The 24,858-nt window shown below is 42.1% G+C and overlaps 2 protein-coding genes across 3 annotated transcripts; one reads left to right on the top strand and one right to left on the bottom strand.

Moving 5' to 3' along the window:
- The first annotated feature begins 165 nt into the window (after nt 1-165).
- On the top strand, nt 166-16,038 carry MUTYH (mutY DNA glycosylase). 2 transcript variants are annotated; one of them, XM_089515023.1, is made up of 16 exons: nt 166-666; nt 2,432-2,547; nt 3,366-3,487; nt 3,592-3,631; nt 4,371-4,444; nt 4,571-4,612; nt 4,734-4,805; nt 5,511-5,624; nt 7,522-7,619; nt 8,832-8,976; nt 11,380-11,467; nt 12,617-12,808; nt 13,679-13,821; nt 14,343-14,504; nt 15,108-15,155; nt 15,650-16,038. In XM_089515023.1, the coding sequence occupies exons 1-16, from the start codon at nt 572-574 to the stop codon at nt 15,665-15,667; spliced, it is 1,569 nt and encodes a 522-aa protein (XP_089371149.1). In that variant the 5' UTR covers nt 166-571; the 3' UTR covers nt 15,668-16,038. The 2 variants fall into 2 exon arrangements, with proteins under 2 accessions (XP_089371149.1, XP_089371148.1); XM_089515022.1 differs by having other exon boundaries at nt 15,447-16,038.
- A 1,599-nt stretch (nt 16,039-17,637) lies between these two features.
- HPDL (4-hydroxyphenylpyruvate dioxygenase like) lies at nt 17,638-24,406 on the bottom strand. Its single transcript, XM_089518633.1, has 2 exons — nt 24,276-24,406; nt 17,638-20,878 (listed from the first exon to the last, which is right to left on the bottom strand). The coding sequence occupies exon 2, from the start codon at nt 20,825-20,827 to the stop codon at nt 19,622-19,624; it is 1,206 nt and encodes a 401-aa protein (XP_089374759.1). The 5' UTR covers nt 20,828-20,878; nt 24,276-24,406; the 3' UTR covers nt 17,638-19,621.
- Nucleotides 24,407-24,858: the final 452 nt, after the last annotated feature.

Below are 24,858 nucleotides of genomic sequence, written 5' to 3'. Positions count from 1 at the left end.
TAGGAGATTTTACTACAAGGCGGCTGTAAATGTGTTTCTGCCAGCCCTAAAAAGGCAGCTGAGTCTTCATTTCTCACCAGGATGACCAGCGCAAAGGAGGGCAGGGCACCACAAAATGGAGGTCATTCAAGTAAAAAGTGTAGAACACGACCAGACAAAAGCTAAAAACACTCCTAGAAGTCCATGCGTTTTAGTCATGCTCCAAATGGAAGACATTTTGGAATTCCTCCTGGACAGAAGGTGGAAATGTAGGGCATGTCCTGGAAAGGGAGGACCAAGTCTAGTCACCTTGCCATAGAAATGTAAATTCATGTTCCAAATGAATGGTTTTTACATTCTTCTTGGACAGAAGATAGAAATGCAGGGCATGTCCTGGAAAAGGAGGACCAAGACTAGTTACCCTGCCCTAGAAATGTAAATCCATCCTCCAAATGGAGGCTATTTTGCATTCCTCCTGGAGGAAATGGCGCTGGGGAAGCAGCCCTTGCAGCTCCATCTTCCTCCAGCAGCAGCCTCTTCTTCAGAGCTGGAAGTACTGGCGCCCTTTCTTTCCCACTCTGTGCCTTGAGGGATGAGGAGGAGGGAGCCTCTCCTCCATTGGCTCTGCACTGTTCCGCCGCCTAAAAAATCCCACGTTGAACGTACATCAGGAGAAGGAAGAGGAGGGTGAGTAACAGCAGAGACTGGGCAAGGGTTGTGTTATGTTGCCTGGAGGGAACATCCTTCGTGGGAAGGGATTGTGCTGCTTCAGGCCACTGGCGATGTGCTGCATCTACATTGTAGAAATTAATGCAGTTTCGCACCGATTTAAGCGTTCCTATGGAATCCTGGGGTTTGTAGTTTCACAAGGTCTTTAGTCTTCTCTGTCAAAGAGAAAACTACAAATCCCAGGGATGGAGCCATGGTGTTCAAAAGCCCAGAAACACACCACAGAAATAATGCAGTTTGAGACTGCTTTAAATGCCATAGCTAGTGCTAAGAAATCCTGGGAATTGTAGTTTATTGTGGCACTAGAGCTCTCTGACAGAGAAGGATAAATGTCTCACAGAACTACAATTCCCGGAATTCCCTACCATTGATCCAGGCAGTTAATGCAGACTCAAACTGCATTATTTCTACAGTGTAGATGCACCCTAGGGCCAGCATGGAGTACGCTCATATGTTTATTTTTCGGTCAGTGACCAGTAAAAAGGGAGCATAATTGGATAGATAAAATGCAGTGCAACACATTAAAATGCAATATTAAATACAGACTTAAAAACAGGATTAAATATAAAATATCTGTGTTACAATGATTTTAGAAAGACAATGTAAAATGATAATACTGCTACTATTAAGACAGCATCCTATGCCAACAAGCTATTGCTGCCACACAAAAACTATCTGCATTGGCTGTAATCTCAGGAAACTGACCAGCCAAAAGGTAATCAATGTAAAACACATCATATCTCCCTGGTATAGTTTACATTGGGTTAATAGAATGGCATCAAAGGTCACAATAAAAAGAACAATACAGTAAAACAGCATGGGGTAGTGGTTTGACTGTTGGACTAGGACTCTGGAGACCGGGGTTCAATTCCTTGCTTGGCCATGGAAACCCACCTTGGGCAAGTCACACTCTCTCAGCCTCAGGAGAAGGCAATGGCAAACTCACTCTGAAGAAACTTGCCAAGAAAGCCCATGATAGATTTGCCTTGGGGTCTCCATAAGTCAGAAACTACTTGAAGGCACACAACAGCAACAAGATGCACCCTACTTGTGGGAGCAGGGCAACAAGTTGGAAACCAGCATAATAAGTGGAAGATTATCCCTGCTCCATAAGCTTGTTTGTGTATTGTAAGATGTTTTTTCTTGGGAGCGATTTTATAATTTAATGTTGTCCATCTCCATTGTCAAATGATGCACTCTAGTACCACCGGAGTCTGTTACTTCACTTCTGTTGCACAGATGGACCAAACTCCTACAAAAATTGTTACGATTGTATTATGCTGTTGTTTTGTACCTTGAAGTTGTTTTTTACTTATGGCAACACTAATGTGACCCTATCATGGCGGTTTCTTGGGAGGTTTCTTCAGGGGGTTTTGCCATTGCCATGCTCTGAGGCTGAGAGAGTGTGACTTACCCAAAGTCACCCATGGCCAAGCCAGGATTTGAACCATGGTCTCCAGAATCGCAGTCCAAAGCTCAAAACACTACACCATGGTGTCTCTCATGATTGTATTATATTTCACTTTTAATCTTGTAAAGAACCATGTGCCAGTATAGAGTTGTCTATCATTAGCATTTGTATTCCTAATTCTTATTTTCATCTTGTATCCTATATTGTTGGAATCCAGGGTGTTATATACAAAGTGATATCCAGAACACTAAAAATGTGTTTGAAGAATGAGAGGGTTTAATCTGACAGTAAAACTATTTCTGATTTTCCTAGCTTTGCAATGAGTAAGCGTCGGTTGTCAGCACACTGCAAGCTGGGAATGCAGCAGAACATTGGAAAGCAACAGAAATCACCAAAGAAATATGAAGATGATGTTACACTCTGCAAAGGTGATTGGACTACAAAAAGATATGCTTATTAAGCAGAAAAACAATCAATATAATATGAAAAAAGAGGAAATAATATTTCTGCCTCCATTTTCATAATCATTTAGTAACAACTCTAGAACTTTCCTCTGCTTCTCCTTTGGTAATAAATTCAAAGAATGATTCAGGTTCAGGGGAAGGCAAATGGCAAACCTCCTCTGAACAAATCTTGCCAAGTAAACCCCATAAGTCAATAACGACTTGAAGGCACACAGCACACACATTTTTTCCCTAATTTCCTGGATTAAACCATCACTCATTCTGGGAATGAATAATAAGTATACAGCATGTTCCTGATGTGGGATTAGGAAGAGTGAGACAAGCAACATATAATGTGACAAACAATACAGAACATGTACTGTACCTTCTTTGCCTATATTCTAACAGTATTTCCTGTAGTCATCAAGGCCATTGAAATAGAGAGATACTGTCTATCAGAGATATTTAATAGTAGTGGTATTTATTTTTTTAATAAAAATGTATTTTAAACATGTAATCAGGAGAACATGTAGTCAGGAGAAGTACAGACAGGATTTGTTTATACATGTATTTATTATATACACACTTGTTTATTTATACGGATATTATTGAGCTTGGTTTTAAAAGGCAGATATTTGTAAGATATTTGGAAATGGTGCCAAAAGAGATGCTCCTTTTCAGCTGTTTGTCAGATATGATTTGGTTGTTTATTTTTTTTAATCACTATATATTTTTGCTTTCATTATTATTATATACACAGAAGTGGCCACTACAAAAAAGCAACTATTTTGTTTTTGTTTCAGGAGTGCCCAGTCAACACTCTTTATGCCATACCTTCAGTGATGTAGCTGAGATCAAAGATTTCCGTAAGAGGTTACTCACCTGGTACAATAAATGTAAACGAGACCTTCCCTGGAGGAAAATGGTATGGTGTAATGTAGGATCTAGGATGCATAAAAATAACTTTGTTGTTTTTAAAGAATGAGGTAGTTGTCTGTTTGCTAAAGTTTCCTGATCATTATTTTACAGGCTACAAGTGAAGCAGATGCTGACAGACGAGCCTATGCTGGTGAGAAGGAAAGAGAGAGAGAACCTCTAGGAGTTCCTGTCATCTATACACTTTCAGGGATTCATGTCAATATATTTTGTCATACATGGCACTTCCTTACTGGTAGCTTCAATTATCAGGTTTTTTGAATGGAAAATATTTTATTTTTGGTTAATTAAACCCAATTAAGTATAACAGTGAATCGGTCATGGCATGGCATTGGCTTAGCAGTTGTTTAATATTTAGGGGGAGAGAAGGAACTTCAAGTCAAACAAGTTTTCCTGAATGTAGAGAGACCTTGTAGCACCTTTGAGACTAACTAAAGAAAGAAGTTGCTAGCAAATGCATCTGAGGAAGTAGATTAAGCATTATGAAAGCTCATGCTGCCAACTACTTTCTTTAGTTAGTCTCAAAGGTGCTACAAGGTCTCTCTACATACTGAATCTACAGGCTAACATGTCTATATCTTGAATTCAAAGTTTTCCTGAGCAGAACAGTCTTCAGATAGAGGAGATTGCTCAATATAGACCACTCTTTTCTTTGCAATTGTGACTAAAGTCTATTTAGCAGCACCTCCCACTTGCCAAGCAGAATCAGGCATGAGGAAGAAATTAGGTTAGAATCACAGTGTAAAAAAAAAAGATTTCAACATAGTTATGTTATAACTTTGTTATACTGTCAACATTCCCCCCCCCCCAAAAAAAAAAGAGTTTAAAATCAGAATATCCCTAATGCTCCTGCCTTCCCTTTGTATGTTTAGTGTGGGTATCAGAGATCATGCTCCAGCAGACCCAAGTGGCTTCTGTGATCAGCTACTACAATCGCTGGATGCAGGTGATGCTGACCTTCTTTCTTCTCTGTGGCATTTTATCAATTGCATTAGCAAGGTGGTGGTTTCTAGACCAATTTTTGCATCCATTCTGCTTTGTAAACAAGTCCCTCTTTTTCTTTGTGGTACAGAAATGGCCAACTTTGCAGGAGCTCGCCAAGGCATCACTAGAGGTAAGAAAGAATATGCTTGTATGTTGAAATGTGTGTGCATGCATGTGTGAATGGAACATGGAGCTTTTTCTTTCTTTCCCCATGTTAAGATTTTTCTTAACTTCTTTCTTTTTGGGAATAGGAGGTGAATGAGCTATGGGCTGGACTTGGCTACTATTCCCGAGGGAAGCGGCTCCAGGAAGGTGCGTGTAAGGTAGGTTATACGGTGGTTTGGATTGATAGTGCTTAATTTTTGCAAGAAGACATCCTTCTGTAATAACAAGCCATAAAGGAAGGCTGTTGACTGCCTCTCTCCCATAGCTGATTTGGAAAAATTCAGGTACAATATAAAGCAGGCACTGTAGTTACTGTTCAGGTCTGATTGGGAGGTTTAATGTTAGCAGCAAAATGTTCATGGATGACAAGAGTGTTGTTTCCCAAATAATTTATTACTGAAGGGCTATGGGTATTCCTTAAAGCTCAAGCAAGCTTTATGAGAAAGCTGTGTCCAAATCACCCCAGTGTATATTTACTTGCAACATTTGCCTTCTACTCTTCCTCTGAAAACTTGTTTTAGCTTCACAAGATTTTACCATGGTTTTGCCTTACCACAGCCCATATTATTTAATGGTGGCTCATGCACATGGACTTATTGACACATCTGCACGGACGTTTCTGCCATTTAATAATATGGGCTACAACTGTCCACATTTTTTGCCATCTGTGGGGGTCCTGGGCCAAATCTCCATGGATTGGAAGGGTCAACTGTACAGCATTGTCATTTAGCCTGTGACCCTGGACATTGTATCTCCTCATTGTCTATAGTTGCCCTTTGTGTGGCAAATTTGCTTGTGACATGGTTTCCCATCTTTCCCTGTTCTTTATTTTTAGATTGTTTTGCTTCACTGATCTTCTACAGGTGGTGTCACAGATGGCAGGTCATATGCCCAGGACAGCAGAGGAACTGCAAAAGTTGTTGCCAGGAGTAGGGAAGTACACTGCAGGAGCTATAGCATCCATCGCATTTGGCCAGGTAATGGGGCTGCAGTCTGGCCAAACAGCTTTTCTTTAGGCTAAATGTAAACAGCCTGCACCTGTCCTTCTGTCAGCAGTCTACTGGTTGACCATGTAGCAGTTTGGGAAAGTGCAGTTTGCAGAGTGGGTGCACATTGCTCAAGGACGGTTTTCCTCCTGTTGAAAATTGTGCACCTCTTCTTGCCATATAACTGTTTCACAGACTACAAGGAGCTCTATTTTAATAGGAAGGGTGACATAAACTCTCTATGCGCTTTCCTTTCCATCACAGTTTCCCAGTATGTCAAACACCTGACTAGCAGAAGTGGAGCATAATTTGGGAAGAGGCTGATGGGTACTGGGAAAAGCTGAGGAATCAGCACCAACCAACTGGGCAAGAGCAATGGGAAGCTTGGTGGAATCTCAATGTGCAGAGAGAAAAGGTTTAAATACTCCTTGTGTGGCATAAAGAACAAGAAGGACTGGGTATATCCACAACACACAATTATACTAGTTTAATACCACTTTAATTACCATGGCTCCATTCCATGGGATTATGGGATTTGTAGTTAGAGGTGGTACATCAAATCCTCAGAGCCCTCTGCCAAAGACTCCTTAAATATCTCACAAAACTACAAATCAGGATTCCATAGAATGAAAGCATAGCAATCAAAGTGATACATTTGGCTTTCATATCCATTAATTCATTATCCGCAGTCAACCATCCATGGCTTGAAAATATTAAAAAAAATAAAAGTAATAAAAGCATATATTGATTTTGCATTTTATGTAAGGGACATCATTTTACTTTGCCATTGTATTTAATGGGACTTGATCATCCACGGATTTTGGTATCCACGGGGTGGGTGTGTGTGTGTCTGGAATCAAACCTCAACAGATACCAAGGCCCCACTGTATCAGTGTGCTAAAATTGTGTAATGTGGATAAACCCCATGTGAATGAGGGTGTGTGTGTGTGTGCAAATAAATGGGGGGGGGTGAGAGAGGAATGAGGGGAATGCCTTCTCTGGTCAGGACCCACCAGCTGCTTCCATTAGAATGCCACCATCCTGTTACTGCATATAGCCCTGGGATTGGGGATGCAGGGGGGGAGGGGGCTGGCCAACCTCTTCTTTAGGGATATGTATAAAGAAAATGCCACTGGTTCTAACTTGTCCTTGAAATTTGCAGTCCACATTAGAGATATAAAAGTCCAGAAAAACCTAGCTCTCCCCAAATGAAAGGGAGGGAATATATCCCGACTTTTTTTGATTATTGCTTCCCCAACCAGGCCTTCATATTCTAACCCATAGTCACTGAGGCAGTCTAGGCATCTCATCTCATCTCCAGCTGTCATTTATGGTCAGAAGCCACTCCTGTATTTTATGTTGCTGATGCCCTTACAAACTGCAAACAACCATAATTCTCTTGCTGGTGTCCTAGAAAGTTTCATAAGCAGAAGGAAGACAAAGTCTTTTCACATAAGAATGAAATCCTATTTTAAGAATTATAACGATGGCTTCTGCTATTATTTTTTAGAATAATTCTATTCTTCATTATAAACATTATATTCAAAGCTTTCAAATGTTCACAGTGCTTTTCATGCGATTTATACTTGCATTCCTTACAGTAAAATTAAGTCAGCATTATTATTTAGTCAGTATTATTCCTCATATTGGAGATGGAGGAAAGAGACTGAAGTTGAAAGAGAACAGATGACCTAAGACTGCTTACAGATGCAAGAGGCAGAGCAGAGCCTGCTTGAGCCATAGGTCAATGTCTTAGCCTTTCCACTGCCTTCACTCACCATGGAGTCATAGCATAGACATAAGCTTGAAACACAAGGTATCACAAGTACATGAATAGTTGTTGTTACTGTTTTTGTTGTCATCATGTTTTGTCATCCAACACAACCAGGTTACAGGTGTGGTAGATGGGAACGTAATTCGAGTCTTGTGCCGTGCACGAGCCATTGGTGCTGACCCCACAAGTACAGCTGTTGCTGACAGACTTTGGTAAGAAAAAGAGCGGGAATTGTACCAGTACAACCATAGCTTTGGAATATAAGAAAGGTGGACAATTACTAGAAGCAAGACAACAAAAAATGCCTCTTGGTCACCATATGAAATCCAAACTGGAAAGTAGCACTGGCTAACAAGATCCAGCTAGTTCCTCCAATGAGCCCTTGGTGTTTGCTGTGGTTTGGTTCCAGGAACCACCCCCATCCCAGTGAATACCAACATCTATGGATGCCAAAATCTATTCAATATAATGGCATAGTAAAATGGTGTCCTTTATATAAAATCGCAAAATCAAGTTTTGGTTTTTAAATACACACACACACACACACACACACACACACACTCCTACATATATATTTCTCCCCAAGCCATTAATGGTTGAATCTGTGGATAAAGAATCCATGGATATGGAGGGGAGTCCTCCATTACTGATAGCATAGCAGTAGATTCCTGCATGTGGACTGATTGCATGTAGAAGGGTGGTGCAGTTAGATGTAAATCCCAGAAAGTCTGTTTTTTCATTGGTGCAAGGATCAACAGAATTAGTAACTGAGAAGACAGGGGAAAGCTCTATGCAGGGGATTAATGATAATGAAAGCAATAATTTACATGTCCCATTCAATATAATGAAACTTACGTTATATAAAAAATTACTCTAGAAGAAGGACTAGGAGCTATAGAGAGTGATAGAATACTGAACATTGAGAAATAAGGCTCTTCTCCCCGTTCTATGACAGCTTCAACTTCTCACTAAGAATTCAGAACACACTGCAGAAATAATCCTGTTTTAGACCATTTTACCTGCCCTGACTCAGTGCTAGGGAATCTTGGAAATTATAGTTTATTGTGGCACCAGAGCTCTCTGACAAAGAAGGCTAAATGCCTCACAAAACTAAAGTTCTCAGAATTCCCTGGCATTGTCAGGGCAGTTAGAGTGGTCTAACGTGGATCAAAGTTAGGGAGTCAACATCATTTTTCATTGCAATAGACTACTCCCAAGCACTACCACAGTCAGTATCTCCAGGACCTTGGCAGGAGGAGAGTACTTCCTTCCCCTATCTTTTATTTCACTCGGAGCCCTCCCAAGCTCATTTCACACATACACCGTATTGTGATTTTAGACAGCAAAGTCTAAGGATTTAATTACAGACTTTTTCCTTATACACAACTGTCCAGCTTGCTAATATGAGTGACTGCTGTTCTCAGGGCTTTAGCACACACTCTGGTGGACCCAGCTCACCCAGGCGACTTTAATCAAGCAATGATGGAATTGGGAGCAACTGTGTGTACCCCCAAAACACCATTATGCATTGAGTGTCCAGTGAAGCAGCACTGCAGAGCTTATCATAGAGTAAGTAGGATCCTTTCTCTCCCCCATGCTTTAGTGTTATTCTGCTGTAGAATCAGATTAATGTTTGCTGGGAAGTAGACTTAAATTCTGTGAACAGCTTGCTGCAGTCATCTTTCACTCTGTGTGTATTTATTCTTTATCTCTCTTTGTGTATGTCATCATATTTCATTAAATTCTGTGTGCATAGCATATAGCAGTCTTCCATACTGACTTGGGCTTGATTTCAATATTGGAATCATAGCTTATGTTAGCACAAAGTTTCATCATGAACCTGGAGACACTGAAATTCTAGGGGGAGCACAATAATAATAATGATGATGATGATGATGATGATGATGATGATGATGATGATGATGATGATGATGATTTATTTATAGCCCACCCAATCACAAGGAATCCAGGCGGGTTACAACAGTAAAAATAAAGATAATAAAATAAAATACAATAAATAAATAAAATACAATAAAATTACAGAGAGCGAAGTGAGTACATTCACAGTTAGGCCTGATGGAAGTTGGGCCTCTCTTTTTCACTCCCTCCCAGGTCTGATGATGATGTCATGGAGGGAGGGCTCTTCTTCTTGAGGCAAGGATTTTATTTTAATTAATTTTAATTTAATTCTTCTCATTAAATTTAAGAGAAGAATTGGTGGACAGAGTGACATAAGTCACAGTAAATGGGGAGTAGAACTAGGTAGGGAAGGCCCGCCGGAAGAGATCCGTTTTAAGAGCCTTCTTAAAGGCTGTAAGAGTAGAAATGTCATGGATCTCCTTCGGCAGGTCATTCCATAGCTTCGGAGCTGCGATGGAAAAGGCCCTCTGGGTGACTGAAGTTAGCCTAGATTTTATTGGCTGAAGTAGATTCTTCCCCGAGGACCTTAGAGTGCGGGACGGACAGTATGGAAGGAGGCGATCTCTTAAGTATTCTGGACCCAAGCCATGTAGGGCTTTGAAGGTAATCACCAACACCTTGTACCTTGCCCGGAAACTAATTGGCAGCCAGTGAAGGGATTTCAAAACCGGTGTTATGTGATCGGTACGACGAGTACCTGTAATTAACCTGGCTGCCATATTTTGTACAAGTTGAAGTTTCTGAACTTGGCACAAGGGTAGCCCCATATACAGCGCATTACAGAAGTCCAATGGAGAGGTGACCAGCGCATGTACAACTGTTTCAAGGACTCCCTGCTCCAGGAAGGGGCGCAGCTGGCGTATCAGCCGAAGCTGATAACAAGTGCTCCTGACTGTCGCATCTACCTGAGCTGTCAGGTGAAGCGACGAGTCAAGGAGCACCCCTAAGCTGCGGACAGAGTCTTTCAGGGGAAGTGTGACCCCATCCAGAACTGGCTGACATAATTCCATACCTGGGCTTGGGTTTCCTATAACAAGTACCTCTGTCTTACCTGGATTCAGCTTGAGTCGGTTTTCCCTCATCCAGTCCATTACCGCCCCAAGACAGGCATTCAGAGGAGAGATGCCATCCATAGACACTGCATCAGTTAGAGACATAGAGAAATATATTTGGGTGTCATCAGCGTACTGATAACATCCTGCCCCATGTCTCCGGATGATTTTTCCCAGCGGCTTCATGTAAATGTTAAACAGCATAGGAGACAATATTGCGCCCTGGGGTACACCAAATTTTATCTCTCTTTTAGAAGAGCAACTGTCTCCTAGCGCCACCATCTGGAATCTGCCTGAAAGGTAGGACCGGAACCACTGTAGAACAGTGCCTCCGATACCTAACTCTCTCAGGCGTTCTAGAAGGATACCATGGTCGATGGTATCGAAGGCCGCTGAGAGGTCTAAGAGCACCAGCAGGGTCACACTTCCCCTGTCAATGCCTAGACGGAGATCATCAACTAAGGCGACCAAGGCCGTCTCAACTCCGTATCCTGCCCTGAATCCGGTTTGAAATGGGTCCAGATAATCAGCTTCATCCAAGACTGCCTGTAGTTGATTGGCGACCGCCCTCTCGATCACCTTGCTCAAGAATGGCAACAACGAGACTGGCCTATAGTTATTTCTATCCAGAGGGTCCAGGGAGGGCTTTTTTAAGAGTGGTCTGACCACTGCCTCCTTAAGACAAGAAGGCAGGGTACCCTCCCTGAAGGATGCATTGATTATATTTTTCAGCATCAGCTTGACTATATCACCCCCCTGGACAGCCAGCCAGGATGGGCAAGGGTCAAGAGGGCAAGTCGTTTTTTTCAGACTACTAAGGAGCTTGTCCACGTCCTCAGTACTTACCAACTCAAATTGATCCAGTCTAACAGTAATGGCGGAGGCGTTGGATGCCTCTCTCATTGCTTCTGACTTAAAGTTAAATTAAACTTAAATTAAGAACTGTCACATCCCCACACTTTGGCTGTTCAGTGACAATTGAAACTTTCTTATTTGGCAGGCGGAGAAGGGTCTGAAAGTTTCTGCTGAAAGACTGCTAGGAAAACCTGCCTCAAAGTACTCCCAGTTGACAGATGTGGAAGAATGTGGTGAGTGTTGATATGACTTTGCATTACCAAGATATTTGTTGGGGGATTGATAGTTCTTTAAGTTTATAGAAGTAGGGAAGTACTATGTCCTTCACTTCCAAAATATCCCTCTTCCATTTCCTCTTTCACCAAGCCCCCCTCTTTTATTCAAGATACAGTGGGGCCTTGGTATCTTCTTGGGTTTGGTTCCAAGACCCCCTGTGAAGATCAAAATCTGTGGATGCTCAAGTCCCAATAAATATAATGACGTAATAAAATGGTGTCCCTTCTATAAATGGAAAATGCTTTAGGGAATTTAATACATTTTAAAAAATACTTTCAAGCTGTGGATGGTGGAATCCATGGATAAGGAATCCATGGATATAGAGGGCTGACTGTAGTTGCTGCAGGAAGGAAGACTACCACAGGTATGGGCTATAGCCAGGAAAGTCAGGCTGTCCTTTAAAATCCCTGCTATTTAGATGCCAGTTTCTAATCATTTCTTTTCTTTGAAAGATGGACTGAGATCCAGGACTGCAGAAACCATTCTTGACAAGTAGTAATGTTTAGGAACCAATACAGTCTGAGCAGATAATGTCATCTGGAGCTTAATAAATAGAATATTTCTTGTTGAATTTCCTTGAGCTCTGTGGCAGTTGTCACTGCAGACCACCAGGTTCTTCTCAGGTGAAAGAAAACTTTTAGATGTTCGGGATACCAACATAAACCTGCTATGGTTGTTTCAGTCCTTTAAAAAAGTGGTTTTGGGGGGGAAAGACTGTTCTACCCCATGTGAACAATTGTATAGTGTTTCACAGTAGTACGGACACGTATGACATTTACAACCATGGGATGGGCAGCATCAGATTAACTCTGGCTTACCAAGTGTCACTAGTCCCAGCTTCTGCCATCCTAGCAGTTCGAAAGCATGCAAATGCAAGTAGATAAATAGGTACCACTTTGGTGGGAAGATAAATACCGTTTGGTGCAGTTATGCTGGTCACATGACCACCAAAGTCATCTTTGGACAACGCTGGCTCTTTGGCTTAGTAATGGAGATGAGCACCACCCCCTGTAGTTGTTTACGACTAGACATTCATGTCAAGGAAAAACCTTTACCCTTTACTAAGTGAATTGATAACTCAACTATTCTTTTCTTCTCATTTGCAGCCAACACCACAGGGAGTTGCTCCCTCTGCCTGCCTTCTTCAGAGCCATGGGATCCCAGTCTTGGTGTAGCCAATTTCCCTAGAAAGACTACTAAGAAGAAGCCTAGAATAGAACACACAGCCACATGTGTGCTACAACGGAGATGCATTGGTGGGGAACCAGAGTACCTTATTGTGCAGAGACCTAGCTCAGGTAATTGCTTCAAGAATAGGTATTTCTGAAAGAGAGGAAGACTATGGTTACTTCCCCAACATTAGCTGCCAAAACAATAGGAGAAATTTCGGTGCAAACGTGTGATAAACCCACAGTATATTCTTGCATGTTTAAAAAGAGAAAAAACAACATGTTGCAAGGAAGGATTGCTTTTATGTTGGCATTTGGAGGCTTCCCTTAGAATGAAACAAAATTTTAAGTTGAAGCATGTTGGAGATGCTGAGCAGGAAGCTGGAGAAAGTGGGTGTCTACAGTGCCAAAGTTTGCTCCAGTTTATCTGCTTGTGCAGTTCTAGCTATGACTGGGGCATTTTCTCAATGGTGAAGAAGCTGTGCTGCAACTGAAATAAGAAAACAAAGTTAATTATTTGAAGCACTTCTTCAACTTCCACAGTAAAGATATAGAGCACTCAACCATGACACAGACATTTGCTTTGGAATGTTGTTCACTTACTAAGGCAACCATATATCCTCAATAATGCTCTTTTCTTCCCATGTATGTGTTTAAAATGATACTAATTTCATATTTATATAATGCAGTTCCTAAGGGCATTATCTATATCATCCCAGAAACTTTTTTAACAACTCTATTATCTCAGCCAACTCATTATCTCAGTTTTTTTAGCTGATGTTAAGAGTGCTTAGTTTTTCCTGTGAAAACCGAGTTTGTGCTTTTAGCTAGTTTCTGAACTAGGGATTTTCAGCTCAGGGGCTTTATCTGTGTCTTGCTCCAGAACTGGTGTAGTTTTAGGCCTCTCCTACAATTCATTTGGTTTCAGACACTAACAGGACAAATTCTTATATGAATTGCTACATGAATTTGCTATGATAACAGTGTACTTCCTTTTAGGTCTATTGGCAGGGCTGTGGGAGTTTCCTAGCCTCCTACTTGAGCCAGGACAAGAGAAGCAATCAAAATCAGTGCTAGCAGATCACCTCCTGACTTGGGTTGGCAGCGACATGGCGGTGGGGCATCTGCAGCATGTTGGGGAGGTAAATTGGATCTCACATAAATGAATAGCAATGCACAATGTCAGGATCTACCATTCTTTAGCCACAGTGCCTTCCAACAAGCTCCTCCCAGCCCATCATTGCTCAGTGTGGGATTCACAGCCCACCTACCTATGAGATGTTGATGAAATGATTGTCACTCTGGAGATGTGTTGATTTCAGAATAGTCTCAGTCATTCAAATATAAAAATATCCTTGCATGGATATCGGCTGTAATTCCATAAAGCACCATTTCCATTTCCTGCTGAACTTCACTCTTACCTGAGATAGTGATCTATCTGTAACTCCTTGTTTCAAAGCAGTGATAAGCAGACTTCAGAAAGGAGAGGCCCAGAGACCCCGCTCCATTTAAACATTGCCACTCAGTCCCCTTCTACAAGAGTGCACTTCAGTTACTTTATGGCCAAGAGACTCACCTGTCTCACCAAAGGGAAGGAGAGAGGGTATGCTGTTGAGCCATAGTATATTTCTTGATCTCTGTATACATCTCTTGCCTTCACCAGGTCCTCCATATTTTCTCCCATATCCGCCAAACATATGTGATCTATTTCTTGAACCTGAACAAAGATGAGAGAAACTGGGACAGGGAGGTGGAGCTGCCAGCATCCCGATGGGTGACCAAAACAGAATTTGAGAGTTCGGCCACGTCTACAGCCATGAAAAAGGTACCAAATACCTATGGCTCTAGGTTTCTTCAATTTTCGTGTTACATTTCTCCAAAGAGATGAGGTCGGAAAACAATGTGGAATGTTACCCATAGAATCTGGGGGCAAATTAGAACTATTTAATACCACTAAGGAGTATAAGTAGTATGTATTTTTTGAAAGAAGTGGAATCATGACTAGCCCTATACTCGTGTTCATTCTGTTCCTGTAAGGACTAAAATGATGTGAGGGCACATACATTTGGGAGTGTGGGTGGCGCTAAAGACCTTTGTGTGTTTAATGCTAAGGTTTCAGGAGAGTGGTGGTTAAGCACATTTCTAAGGCTTTCAGTCACAGGTACTGTAGGTCATTAAATCAGCTGAAAATTTTATAATCTCCCTTAACATCTTTATCTGTGAAGAAGACGAGCACACAGGGATATTGTGCACAGGGCCCGCACTGCACTTTATCTTTTAGTTTTCACTCTGCTGCATCTTGTTCTCACTTTTGAAGCTGAATGTTTGCTCTGGGTGCTGAATAGCACCTTTTCTTTATATTGCTGAGTTAACCATATAATACAGAGCTAAATGGTTTTGAGTGTCATATGAGGTGTCTTACTTTCAGGTCTTGAAAGCCTATGAAACATGGAGCTCTAAAATCAGTTCTGACAAGGTGAGTTCATCATTTTTGATAGTTTAGCAGCTCCTGTTTTTGTACAATTTTGTGAATGTTCCCAAAAACAAAAGTCTCTTATACATACTGCTGAACCTCAGAACGGGTTCTATCTTGAATAAACTTTGTTTAAGCCTTGCTAATTACACTTCCTTCCAATCATACCATGTGGATACTGATGTTTTGGCTCAAGGACCTAATTGACAGTTCTAGGCAATGTTAGGTGGGTGAATGGAGTATAGACAGCTGCAGGGTTTTTTGTATTAAATACATACACTTGTGTGACTGCAGGTTGTTAAGCGGAAACAAGACTTAAAACCTGAAGAACGCAGTTCTTGTAAAAGGCAGCTTTCTCTGGATTCCTTCTTTGCAACAAATTCCAAAAACTGATGTAGTCTCTTTGCTGTGCCTAACTTTAAATGAGGAATTATATACATACCTCGCACCCAACAATCTTGCATTGTACCTGAAAACGCTGATGGTCTCTCCCCAAGGTGATTATCACTTCATGACAAGATTCCATCTGTGACTGCTCTGCCTGAGATCCAGTTCCCTGCCTATTGTGGACAGCGCAAAACATCATAATCCACCACTGCTTACTTACTGTGGAGTATTATTGTTTCTCTTGCATTTTCAGTGTGTCTTTTAGCTTGAGATATGAATGGTTAAATGTTCAGCAAAAGTGCAGTGTACAGGGGCAAACAACAGCTGGCTGCAGCAAACACATCATGGGAGAGCTTTAACATTATGGTTTCCCACATGCATATACATGCACAGTACCAGCAGATAAGACTGTTCCCAGGAAGACAGTTTGCACTAGCTTACATATCTGAATCAGGGACTTAGTGCTGTACTAATTACCACCTTTTTATAGCAAATTAATGATAACCTGTTTTAACTTTATTTTCTCTAATAAATTTTTAAACAGCTTGTATCAAGATATTGTTAATGACAGTTATTCGTCTACAGTTGCTTCCTCAAAGCTGATTGTGTTAGCCTTTTTAAACTACTGAAAAGTGAATTTGTCTCCATGATTCCTAAAGTGAGGTCCAGTTTATTGATGGCAGTTGTACAATCATGGTTCTGGGAAGAAATCAAGAGGGATTTAGTCATAGCTATGGCCAAAGCCCCATTAAAAATAGAGACACACCTGGAAATAAGATGTCTGTTCATACACATGAATATTGTGCAGTCCGCATACATAAACATTTACTGCTTTTTTAAAAATAATTTAATCTTGCCCACTGACCCAAGTAGGTGGATTGCTGAAGTACTCCATCTAAAGTAATTCCAAAAACATATTACCGTTTGGGAGCTGTCAATTGGTCCTCAGTCAGGTGCAGGTAAACTGCAATTATCAGCTCCCCAAGTAGAAGAAATAACAAGCTCAAAAAGCTTAGCTTCATGGCAAGGAAATTAGTAAAGTAGGGCTGGTTATAGACCGCCCATTTGGGGCGGGCTGTACCCGCCCCTTTCCCCGGTGTATCGGGGCCTCAGCTGCTAGAACGGCAGCCGCTGAGGCCCTGATCCGCCGCTTTTCAGGCTGCGGGGAAGCAGCAAAACGCCGCTTCCCCACAGCCTGAAAAGGGGTATCCCTGGGACTTCAAGCCCCAAGGACACCCTGCGGCGGCGGGGAGGAGACAGGGGCTGCTTGGCCCCTTTCTCCATTGCTTCGCTGGGCGCAGCTGTCTAAAAGCTGCGCCCAGCGAAGCAAAGCGCCGCCGCAAACCAGGAAGGAGCTCCGAAACGGAGCTCCTTCCTGGTCCGCGGAAAGGGTGCTCTAGGCGCCCTGGCGCGGACTGACGACGTCACGTCCGCGCCGCCCCGTGTAGAGGCAGCGCGGTCGTGATGTCGTCATGGTGGCCCCCTTGTGGAAGGGGAGCCGCCATTTTGTACGGACTCAGACAGTACTAGGGTTAGGGGTGTGTGGAAGCACCGCACCTTCCTAACCCTAGTACGGACTGAGTCCGTACTTTAATGGCGGTTTGTAACCCGCCTAAGCTTTGTGTATAACGCTGAAGTGACACCTTTATTCTCAAGTCCATGTTGGTGGTTTTTGGAACAGCCCCAGCCCCAAGCATTAGATACAGTGATTCCTAAGAATTAAAACAGATTATTCTGTTAACTTGAAGGAGAAAGGAAATACAAGGGGGTGATTATACTTGAAATGGTTATATTCAGGATTAAAGATTTAGAGACTCTGAATATAACTTTTTCAAGTGTAATTCAAGGTTACAGAATTACAGAACGCCAGTGTGGTATGGTGGTTTGAGCATTGGACTCTGTAGGTCAGGTTGATTCCCTGCTTGCCCATAGAAACTCACTGGGAGAGCTTTGGCGAATCACACACTCTCAACCCCAGAAAACCCCATTATATGTTCACCTTAGGGTCACTATAGGTCAGGAACAACTTGAAGAGACACAACAGCAACAATTACAAAAATATTTAAGATTTAATAGCATTGTTATAGAAATTGACAGTTTGCCAAAGAAATACACAAAAAGCTGTTTTTGAACTGAACAAACTAAAATTAAACACCACATCTAGTAAAAAAAACTATGTCTAACAAGCAATGAATGTGAAAGCTATTTTTAAAAAAAACAGTGTTATTTCATTCTACCACCAAATCCCTAGGATGCTCAGCAGAAGAAAAGGTAACAGCACAACATCACTAACTATTTGAGCAGCCATTTAAGAGCTTGGGCAGAAGCCAAGCATAGTTTTGTGGCCGAGATGGGCTTCAAGCTTTTGAATGTTCCTGCTTCCTTATCTTGGTATTGTGACAACACTGGGCAGGTTTCAACATGGCACATTTCTAAGAGATGTGTCTTGGGGGCCCAAAATCCCAAAAGGAGTTAGAACCATGTTTCCATTTGCCACTTATTTATACATTCCATTCACTTGTTTTAGCAGAGAAGAGCCTACTGGTTGTGTTTTTAGGAGTGTTCAATAAGCTTTTTTACAAGCAAGCTGATATTCTGGAACAAAACCACGTGCCCATTCTTACTCAAATTTTAGACAAGAAAAGAGAGGGAGATACGTGTTTCTGAGAGGAGCAATGCTCCGTACAGCCTCCTTAGGAAACATACAGCAGCCCGAACTGCCACTTCACTACTACTGCAGTTGTGATGTCCTGTAAAAACAGGTCTCTACATTACTATTAATTTGGAAATAATATGCAGTCATCCGTCCCTGTTTGCGGGGGATCCGTTTTGGACCTCCCCTGCGAACAAGAAAAAAAAGGCAAATAGTCATGCCCCATTGACTATTATGGTGTGGTGGTGCACTCCTGCGCATACCATTTTGTCCCTCCTGGCTTGCTGTCCGCAGAAACTCAAAATCACAAAGGGGAAATTGTGAACAGGGAGGTACAAGTGTTTTATGACTTACATAATGTCGTTATTACAGTAATACTACACATTACTACTCACATAAATAATAGCATTATGCCTTCTTGCAGTAAGGTTCCTTTAGTACGGAAGAGAACCCAATGGCCAGAAGAATAAATGAACCAAATACCATTCAATCCAGACAAGTCCTGGGGCATGCTCTGAACCAAAATAACATGCGTTAGTAGTAGCAAGCAAGCAGCAACACATGATAGTCAGCTGCATTTGGAGACATGAGCTCTCCTGAGAATTTATTTACCCTTCTAAATATTGGATAAAGGTGAAAAAAAATTATATCCCACCACCTTACTTATAAAAATTCAAACCTTGGTACTCTTTCTTAAGCCAACTCGATGTGTAAAATTGTTTAGATCTCTACAGCCTAGATTCCTGTTTTATGTAGTGTGAAGGAAAGCAACATAGAAAGAATTAACTTTTTTCTTTGTGTTACATTACAAACTGGGCAACAGAACTGGTCTAAGTAGCAAGACTGGAAGAAGCAGAAGTAAATTTCTCCTGGTCTTAAAAACATTTGTTCAAAGGGCAATTTACCTATTTCAGACTGCCTTGAGATCCCCAAAGAATGCAAGTTTTATTAGGGATAAATAGCTTATTTTAAAATAACTCTCTAGGACAGAAATGCAAGCCATGTCTTATGGTATTTACATTTCAGGCCAAACAAGAATAATTAGCTCTGATGTTCAGGCAAAAAGGCAAAATTCATATGCATTCTTCTGAAAAGTTGTAGTTGCTGCCACAACACTTCTTTACTAGTGCTCTCCCAATTCACACCACTAGTGTATACAAGTTGAGTTGCAGGCCATCCATATGCTAGGACTACTTTCTACACCAATGTTAGTAAGTCTGATGGAATATGCTCTGTCTGTGTGTGAGAAACATGTAAACGATCTATGTCAGAACTTATGCGTTATTAATCTAACATGGGAACCCATGATGCCACAAAAGCAGGTCTGTAGCAGCAGCAACACCACAAAGCTAACATGGAATCTGAGCCCATGTCTCACATAAAAGGGATATCTGAGCTGATTTTTCAGAACAAACTGAATTGTCTCTGCCTACTTCTGGCCCATGTAATTCTGTACAGCTTTCCAGAGAGCACGGACATTTCCCCCACCAAACCCTGTAGCCCCACATCGCTCTATGAGCTCCAGAAAGAAAGTGTCCTCTCTAAAGAGAGGCTTTGTGAAGATCTGCATCAGGTATGGTTTCCCAAGAACAGCAGAGTCATTGTTGTCTCCTTCCCCACCTACTTCAGCATCCAGAAGAATACCATGCTCCTTTAAGAGCTGAAGATCCTGCCCAGTTTGCTGTATCTCCTGCTCCTTTCTTTTATCCGTGTAATATGCTAGGGGCGTTTTGACAAAGTTTACTCCAGACTTGGCCATGACTGCAGCAGTACTTACAATGTCTGTGGTATAGAGTGCCACGTGTTGAATGCCAGCTCCACCATGCTGCTCTAAGAAAGTATCCACCTGGTTGTGTCTTTGCTCTGGCAAAGACTCTGCCAGAATAAATTTACAGTCATGGTCAAGCAAATTCAAGCCCCTCCTGCTGTACTGCATGGCAATGAGACGCAGACCCACACCAGCCCCCTGGATTACATAGCCCTCTATAGCATCATCTTGCTTGTGGACCAAGAAACGCTGGAAATCAAAGCAGTTCTTGTACCAATCCAATACAGCTTGTGTACTACCTTGTGGGCAAACATAAGTGATGTGGTCAAAGTGCGTGATCTCCCCAGGTTGCTGGAACTTCTTGAGGGCATCCTTCTCAACCTGGAAGCCAGGCAAGAATGGTCCACAATACTGCGATCGGTCAAGTAGAGTGTGGCTGATGTTACCCACAATAGATTTCACCACAGAATAAATGACACAGCCGTCCTCATCTGCGATGGTGGTGGGAGGGATAAGGATCTGGCAGCCATGTTTCTGCAGACTCAGGGAGATGCCAGATACATCCTTTGTTTCAAAACAAATGTTGGAGACTGTGCTGACTGCATACTGTAGGTCCACATCATAGAGGATCCCACTATCCCTGAATTGTTCTGGAGATGGTTCAGATGGAAATTCTCCTGGCACCTGCTCCCGTTTTTCATTGACAACAAAAATTGCATCCCCTCTTCGCAAGGCCAGCTGCCTGCTCCATTCTGTTTCCCGTGTTGCAAACAACTCAAAGCCAAACTTACTCACCAGGTCATTGGCTAGCTGTTGCTTCTCCAGAACATGGAGCCCAATGTAGCATAAGCGGTTCAAAAGAGCCATTATGCGATTTGATAGAGCAGTTGGTTGCAACTAAAGGCTTTGTTGTTCGATCTATGAAAACAGATAAAAATCAAGTTCAGTGTTTGGGGATTTGAGGGTAGAATACAAACAGAAGGGGTTGGAATGGAAACGGGTCTATTCTGCTCTTTCTACTCGAACAGAAGTACTCCATGTTTTGGAGGAAGAGGAGGAATAAGAGAAAATGTTAGACTTATATAGCTCTCTCTATCTATGAAATTTATCAACATAATAATAACCACAGTTAAGAATGAGGCTCCATAGGTTGACCTTAATTGTGTTAACTATTACTTATAGGATGCAGTTTATAGTAAAGCTTAACCCAGAGTAATCAATTCTCCTTGCTGTGCTGAATAATGCTTAACAAGGGTATGCTCCTCTTGCCCTGCTAAGTGTGAGAATCCAGACTTTACAAGAACGATTTGGGGGGAAGATCATCACTGCAGCTGAACTACATTTTGGAGATCCTCCGAGATCTAAAATTAATAGAAAGCTTGGGACTTTTTCTTTTCTTTTCTATTACATTTTGCATCAGATGTCTTAACTTGTGTCAATATCACACTACACTGTTATAGCACTATCATTCCACTTTAATTTCTATGGCTACCTCTTGTGGAATTCTGGGGTTTGTAGTTCAGTGAGGCCTAAGAGCTCTCTGGCTGATAATTTTAAATGCCCCTCCATAAACTGCAAATCCCAGGATTCCATAGCAGTTAAAGTGGAATAATAGCACTATAAAAGCGTAGTGCAGCATAGGTCTTGGAAGCATGCTATCATTACTATACCAAAAGTACACACCCTTTCCAACCTGGGGCTGGTAGAAGGCTCTGGTTTGCGTTTTTTTACTGCACTTCCAAGAACAGTGAAACGAAGTACAATGCAAAAGTAAACCATAATAATCTTCTCCAGCTCCAGAGGCCAAATCTGGTTCTTGTCATTTTGCCATTATCATGCTGGTCAGTAGCTCCAGTCCTTCCAGTGCCTCCAGGTTGGGGTTGCTTCTGACCTAAGTGCAAGGGTGATCATTCTCCAGCTCTAAGCAAAAGCTGGGATTTGTTTCAATGCTGTATTATTATTATTATTATTATTATTATTATTATTATTATTATTAAAGCCAATAAGGTTCAGCTCCTTGAGAGACATCATGGTATCTACAAATATCAAATTGGCTTCCCAAAATGGGTCAGGCCCTGTAAATAAGCATGTTTAAGATCAGCAGAGGGAATGCACACTTCAGAAGATTTATTATGAGATCAGATATGAACATTTGGTTGATATGGACAAAGCTAAAGAAATGAGCTCTTGTCAAACCCATTTACTATCCAAAATACACGCTGAAACCACTATGCCTGGGGAAATGAGGGTCACCACGTTACTGTATGACTTTACAAAGGGATCCTGCAGCACCTTTGAAACTAAGGTCTGAAACACACTGCAGAAATCATTCACTTTGAGACCACTTTAACTACCCTGGCTCAGTGCTAAGGGGTCGTTGTTGATTGTGGCACCAATGCTCTCTGCCAGAGAAGGCTAAATGTCTCAGAAAACTACAGTTCCCAGCATTCCCTAGCAATGAGCCAGGGCAGTTAAAGCAGTCTCAAATTGGATTATTTCTGCAGTGTGTTTTGGACCATAGTTGGTAGCAAGCTTTTGTTGACTTGATCCTACTTCCTCAGATGCGTGGGGCCTGTGACTAATATTGGCAAATAAAAATTGTCCTGTATGATTTTTATCATAATGAAGAAGCCAGTGGAGCTTCAAAAGCTTGCAACATCTATTTTGCGCAATTTGGTTGACCCAATAAATGCATCACTGTTTTGTGGATTTGGGAAGTTATTGTGCTTTGCTATATGGCCAACATGGCTTCTCCCAGAGAAGCCTTGTCTTCAGAGATGCCCTTGTTTCTTTTGGTCTCTTACACTACTTTTCTTTCTGGGGAGGAAAAATTAATTTAACATTACGAGTGCCTCCATAGGCTCCAAAATATCTTGCCGCAGGATAAAACTACAAGAAATCTATGTCATTTTGGCGGCTGTGCGAACTCTTATTTTTTCTTCCCAAATATTAATAAGCTATATGCAGGAACAAACTCTTCTAGAACACGGCCACATAGCCCAAAACACCCACAGAAAACTATGGATGCCGGCCACAAAAGCCTTCGACTTCACATTTCTAAGAGCGTTTTGAGCTTTTGATCTGGTCACGTCCTCCGTTTTTTCTTGAATGCTCTACATTTTAGAGTGCCTCGTCCTCCTTTGTGGTGAGGACATCTGTTCAAGCCCATCACCTTTTCACAACGCCTATAAATGCTATCTATACAGTAGGCAAAAATGGAAACCTTTTGCATTTTAAAACCCTTTCGACTTCTTCCCTCCTCTGAGGCTTTTAACCACAAAAACAAACCCCAAAATATGATTTTTCATGGTAACCATTTGCAAATATATAGATATATATAATAATTTCTAAAACAATGATTGCCTTTTGTCCAAGGTGACCAGATGTCCTGACCAAGGTCAAAGAGGCAACTGCACAGGCATCTACACAAAACACACGCCAGATCACTGACCCCCTTGCAATCTCCAGCCAGACCCCTATAAAGACCTGGAGAGGGGTGACCAGAGGTCCTCTTCCCTTAAAAGGAGGACAAGGCACCTCAAAATGGAGGACACTCAGGGGAAATGGAGGACACAACCAACTCAAAACCACTCAGTCATGGTCCATAAACCCAAAACCTAGGCATTCAGTCAAGATGGAACTAGAGTTAGAATTAGAGTTAGAATTAGAGTTTGAGTTTAAATTAGTTAAGAGCAATATTTAGCAACTTTCTCTCCTCCTGTTTTACTGGGGGGGGGGGTTATTGTGGGGAATTTTAAGACCTTGTGTATATCTTGAAATTAAATCAAAGCTCAAAACACTCATATAAATGTAAACCCACTGCTGCTTAGTCCTGCTCAAAATGGAGGACACTGGGGAAATCTCTCCCGGACACAAGGTGGAAAAGGAGGACATGGCCAAATCAAAGCTAAAAACATTAGCATAGATGTCAACCCATGCGTCTTAGTCCTGCTCACAATGGAGGACAAAATCCCTCCCCGGACACAGAAAGCGAGAATGTAGGACGCATCCTGGAAAAGGAGGACCCAGTCTGGTCGTCCTCCCTGTAAATGCCAAACCCATGTGCTCAAAATGGAAGACACTTGGGAACTCGTTGGCATGGAATGGAGGACGCGTCCGGGAAATAGAGGACACACCCTGGGAGGGAGGACCCTGTCTGGTCGCCCTGTTTGCCTCCCTGGCATCGCTTGCATGTCTTCCTCCTTGCCTCCTCCTCCTCCTCCCAGCTCCTTGCCTCTGCCTTTCGCCTCTGACCTTCCTCCCGCGGGAAGAACCCCAGCAGCAGCAGCAGCAGCAGCAGCAGCAGAGCACTCACCTGCAGCCGGCTCAGAGCAGCAGCACGAGGCGCGTCTGTCGGAAGCGGAAGGCGGCCGAGGGAGGTCCCTGCCGCCAGGGGGCGCTGAGTGCTGAGTGCAGCAGGGCTCTGCGAGGGCTAGGTTCGAATCCCACCTCCCTTGGAGTCACACTCTCTCAGCCTCAGAGGAAAGCAAGGGCAAAACAAAACAAAAACCCTATTGTTGTTTTTCTTGTTCTAAAAAAAGGTAAAGACATGATTGACATGATTGTAGTCTCTGACTGTAGGGTTATTATTATTATTATTTTAAAAAGGTTTCTCCTTTGACATGATTATTTCCAACTGTAGAGTTATTACTGCTGCTATTATTATTATTATTATTATTATTATTTTAAAATGTAAAGGTTTCCCCTCTGACATGATCAAGCCACACCACTGACTTATTTTTCGCCCCGCCATGCATGCACCCCATCACACTAACACTGCCTGTGACCATAAATTACCTCCCTCCTCCTGACCAGCTGCCACTCCATTGGACAGTCAGTGTGACCGACCACACAGTCGCACATGCGAGACACTACCTGTTCAGTGAGTGCATCAGTGT

This window comes from Sceloporus occidentalis, unplaced genomic scaffold, assembly GCF_023333645.1.
Source record: "Sceloporus occidentalis isolate IW3139 unplaced genomic scaffold, rSceOcc1.0.p SCAF_3, whole genome shotgun sequence".
NCBI lineage: Eukaryota > Metazoa > Chordata > Lepidosauria > Squamata > Phrynosomatidae > Sceloporus > Sceloporus occidentalis.
Note: the sequence above shows the minus strand (reverse complement) of the source record. Positions and strands in the feature narration are given on the sequence as shown.

Coding starts and splice junctions, on each gene's coding strand:
- MUTYH (XM_089515022.1), top strand. CDS start 572: ATGAGGAGGAGGGAGCCTCTCCTCCATTGGCTCTGCACTGTTCCGCCG. Junction 667..2,431: donor TCAGGAGAAGGAAGAGGAGG/GTGAGTAACAGC, acceptor TGATTTTCCTAG/CTTTGCAATGAGTAAGCGTC. Junction 11,468..12,616: donor GACAGATGTGGAAGAATGTG/GTGAGTGTTGAT, acceptor TCTCATTTGCAG/CCAACACCACAGGGAGTTGC.
- HPDL (XM_089518633.1), bottom strand. CDS start 20,827: ATGGCTCTTTTGAACCGCTTATGCTACATTGGGCTCCATGTTCTGGAG.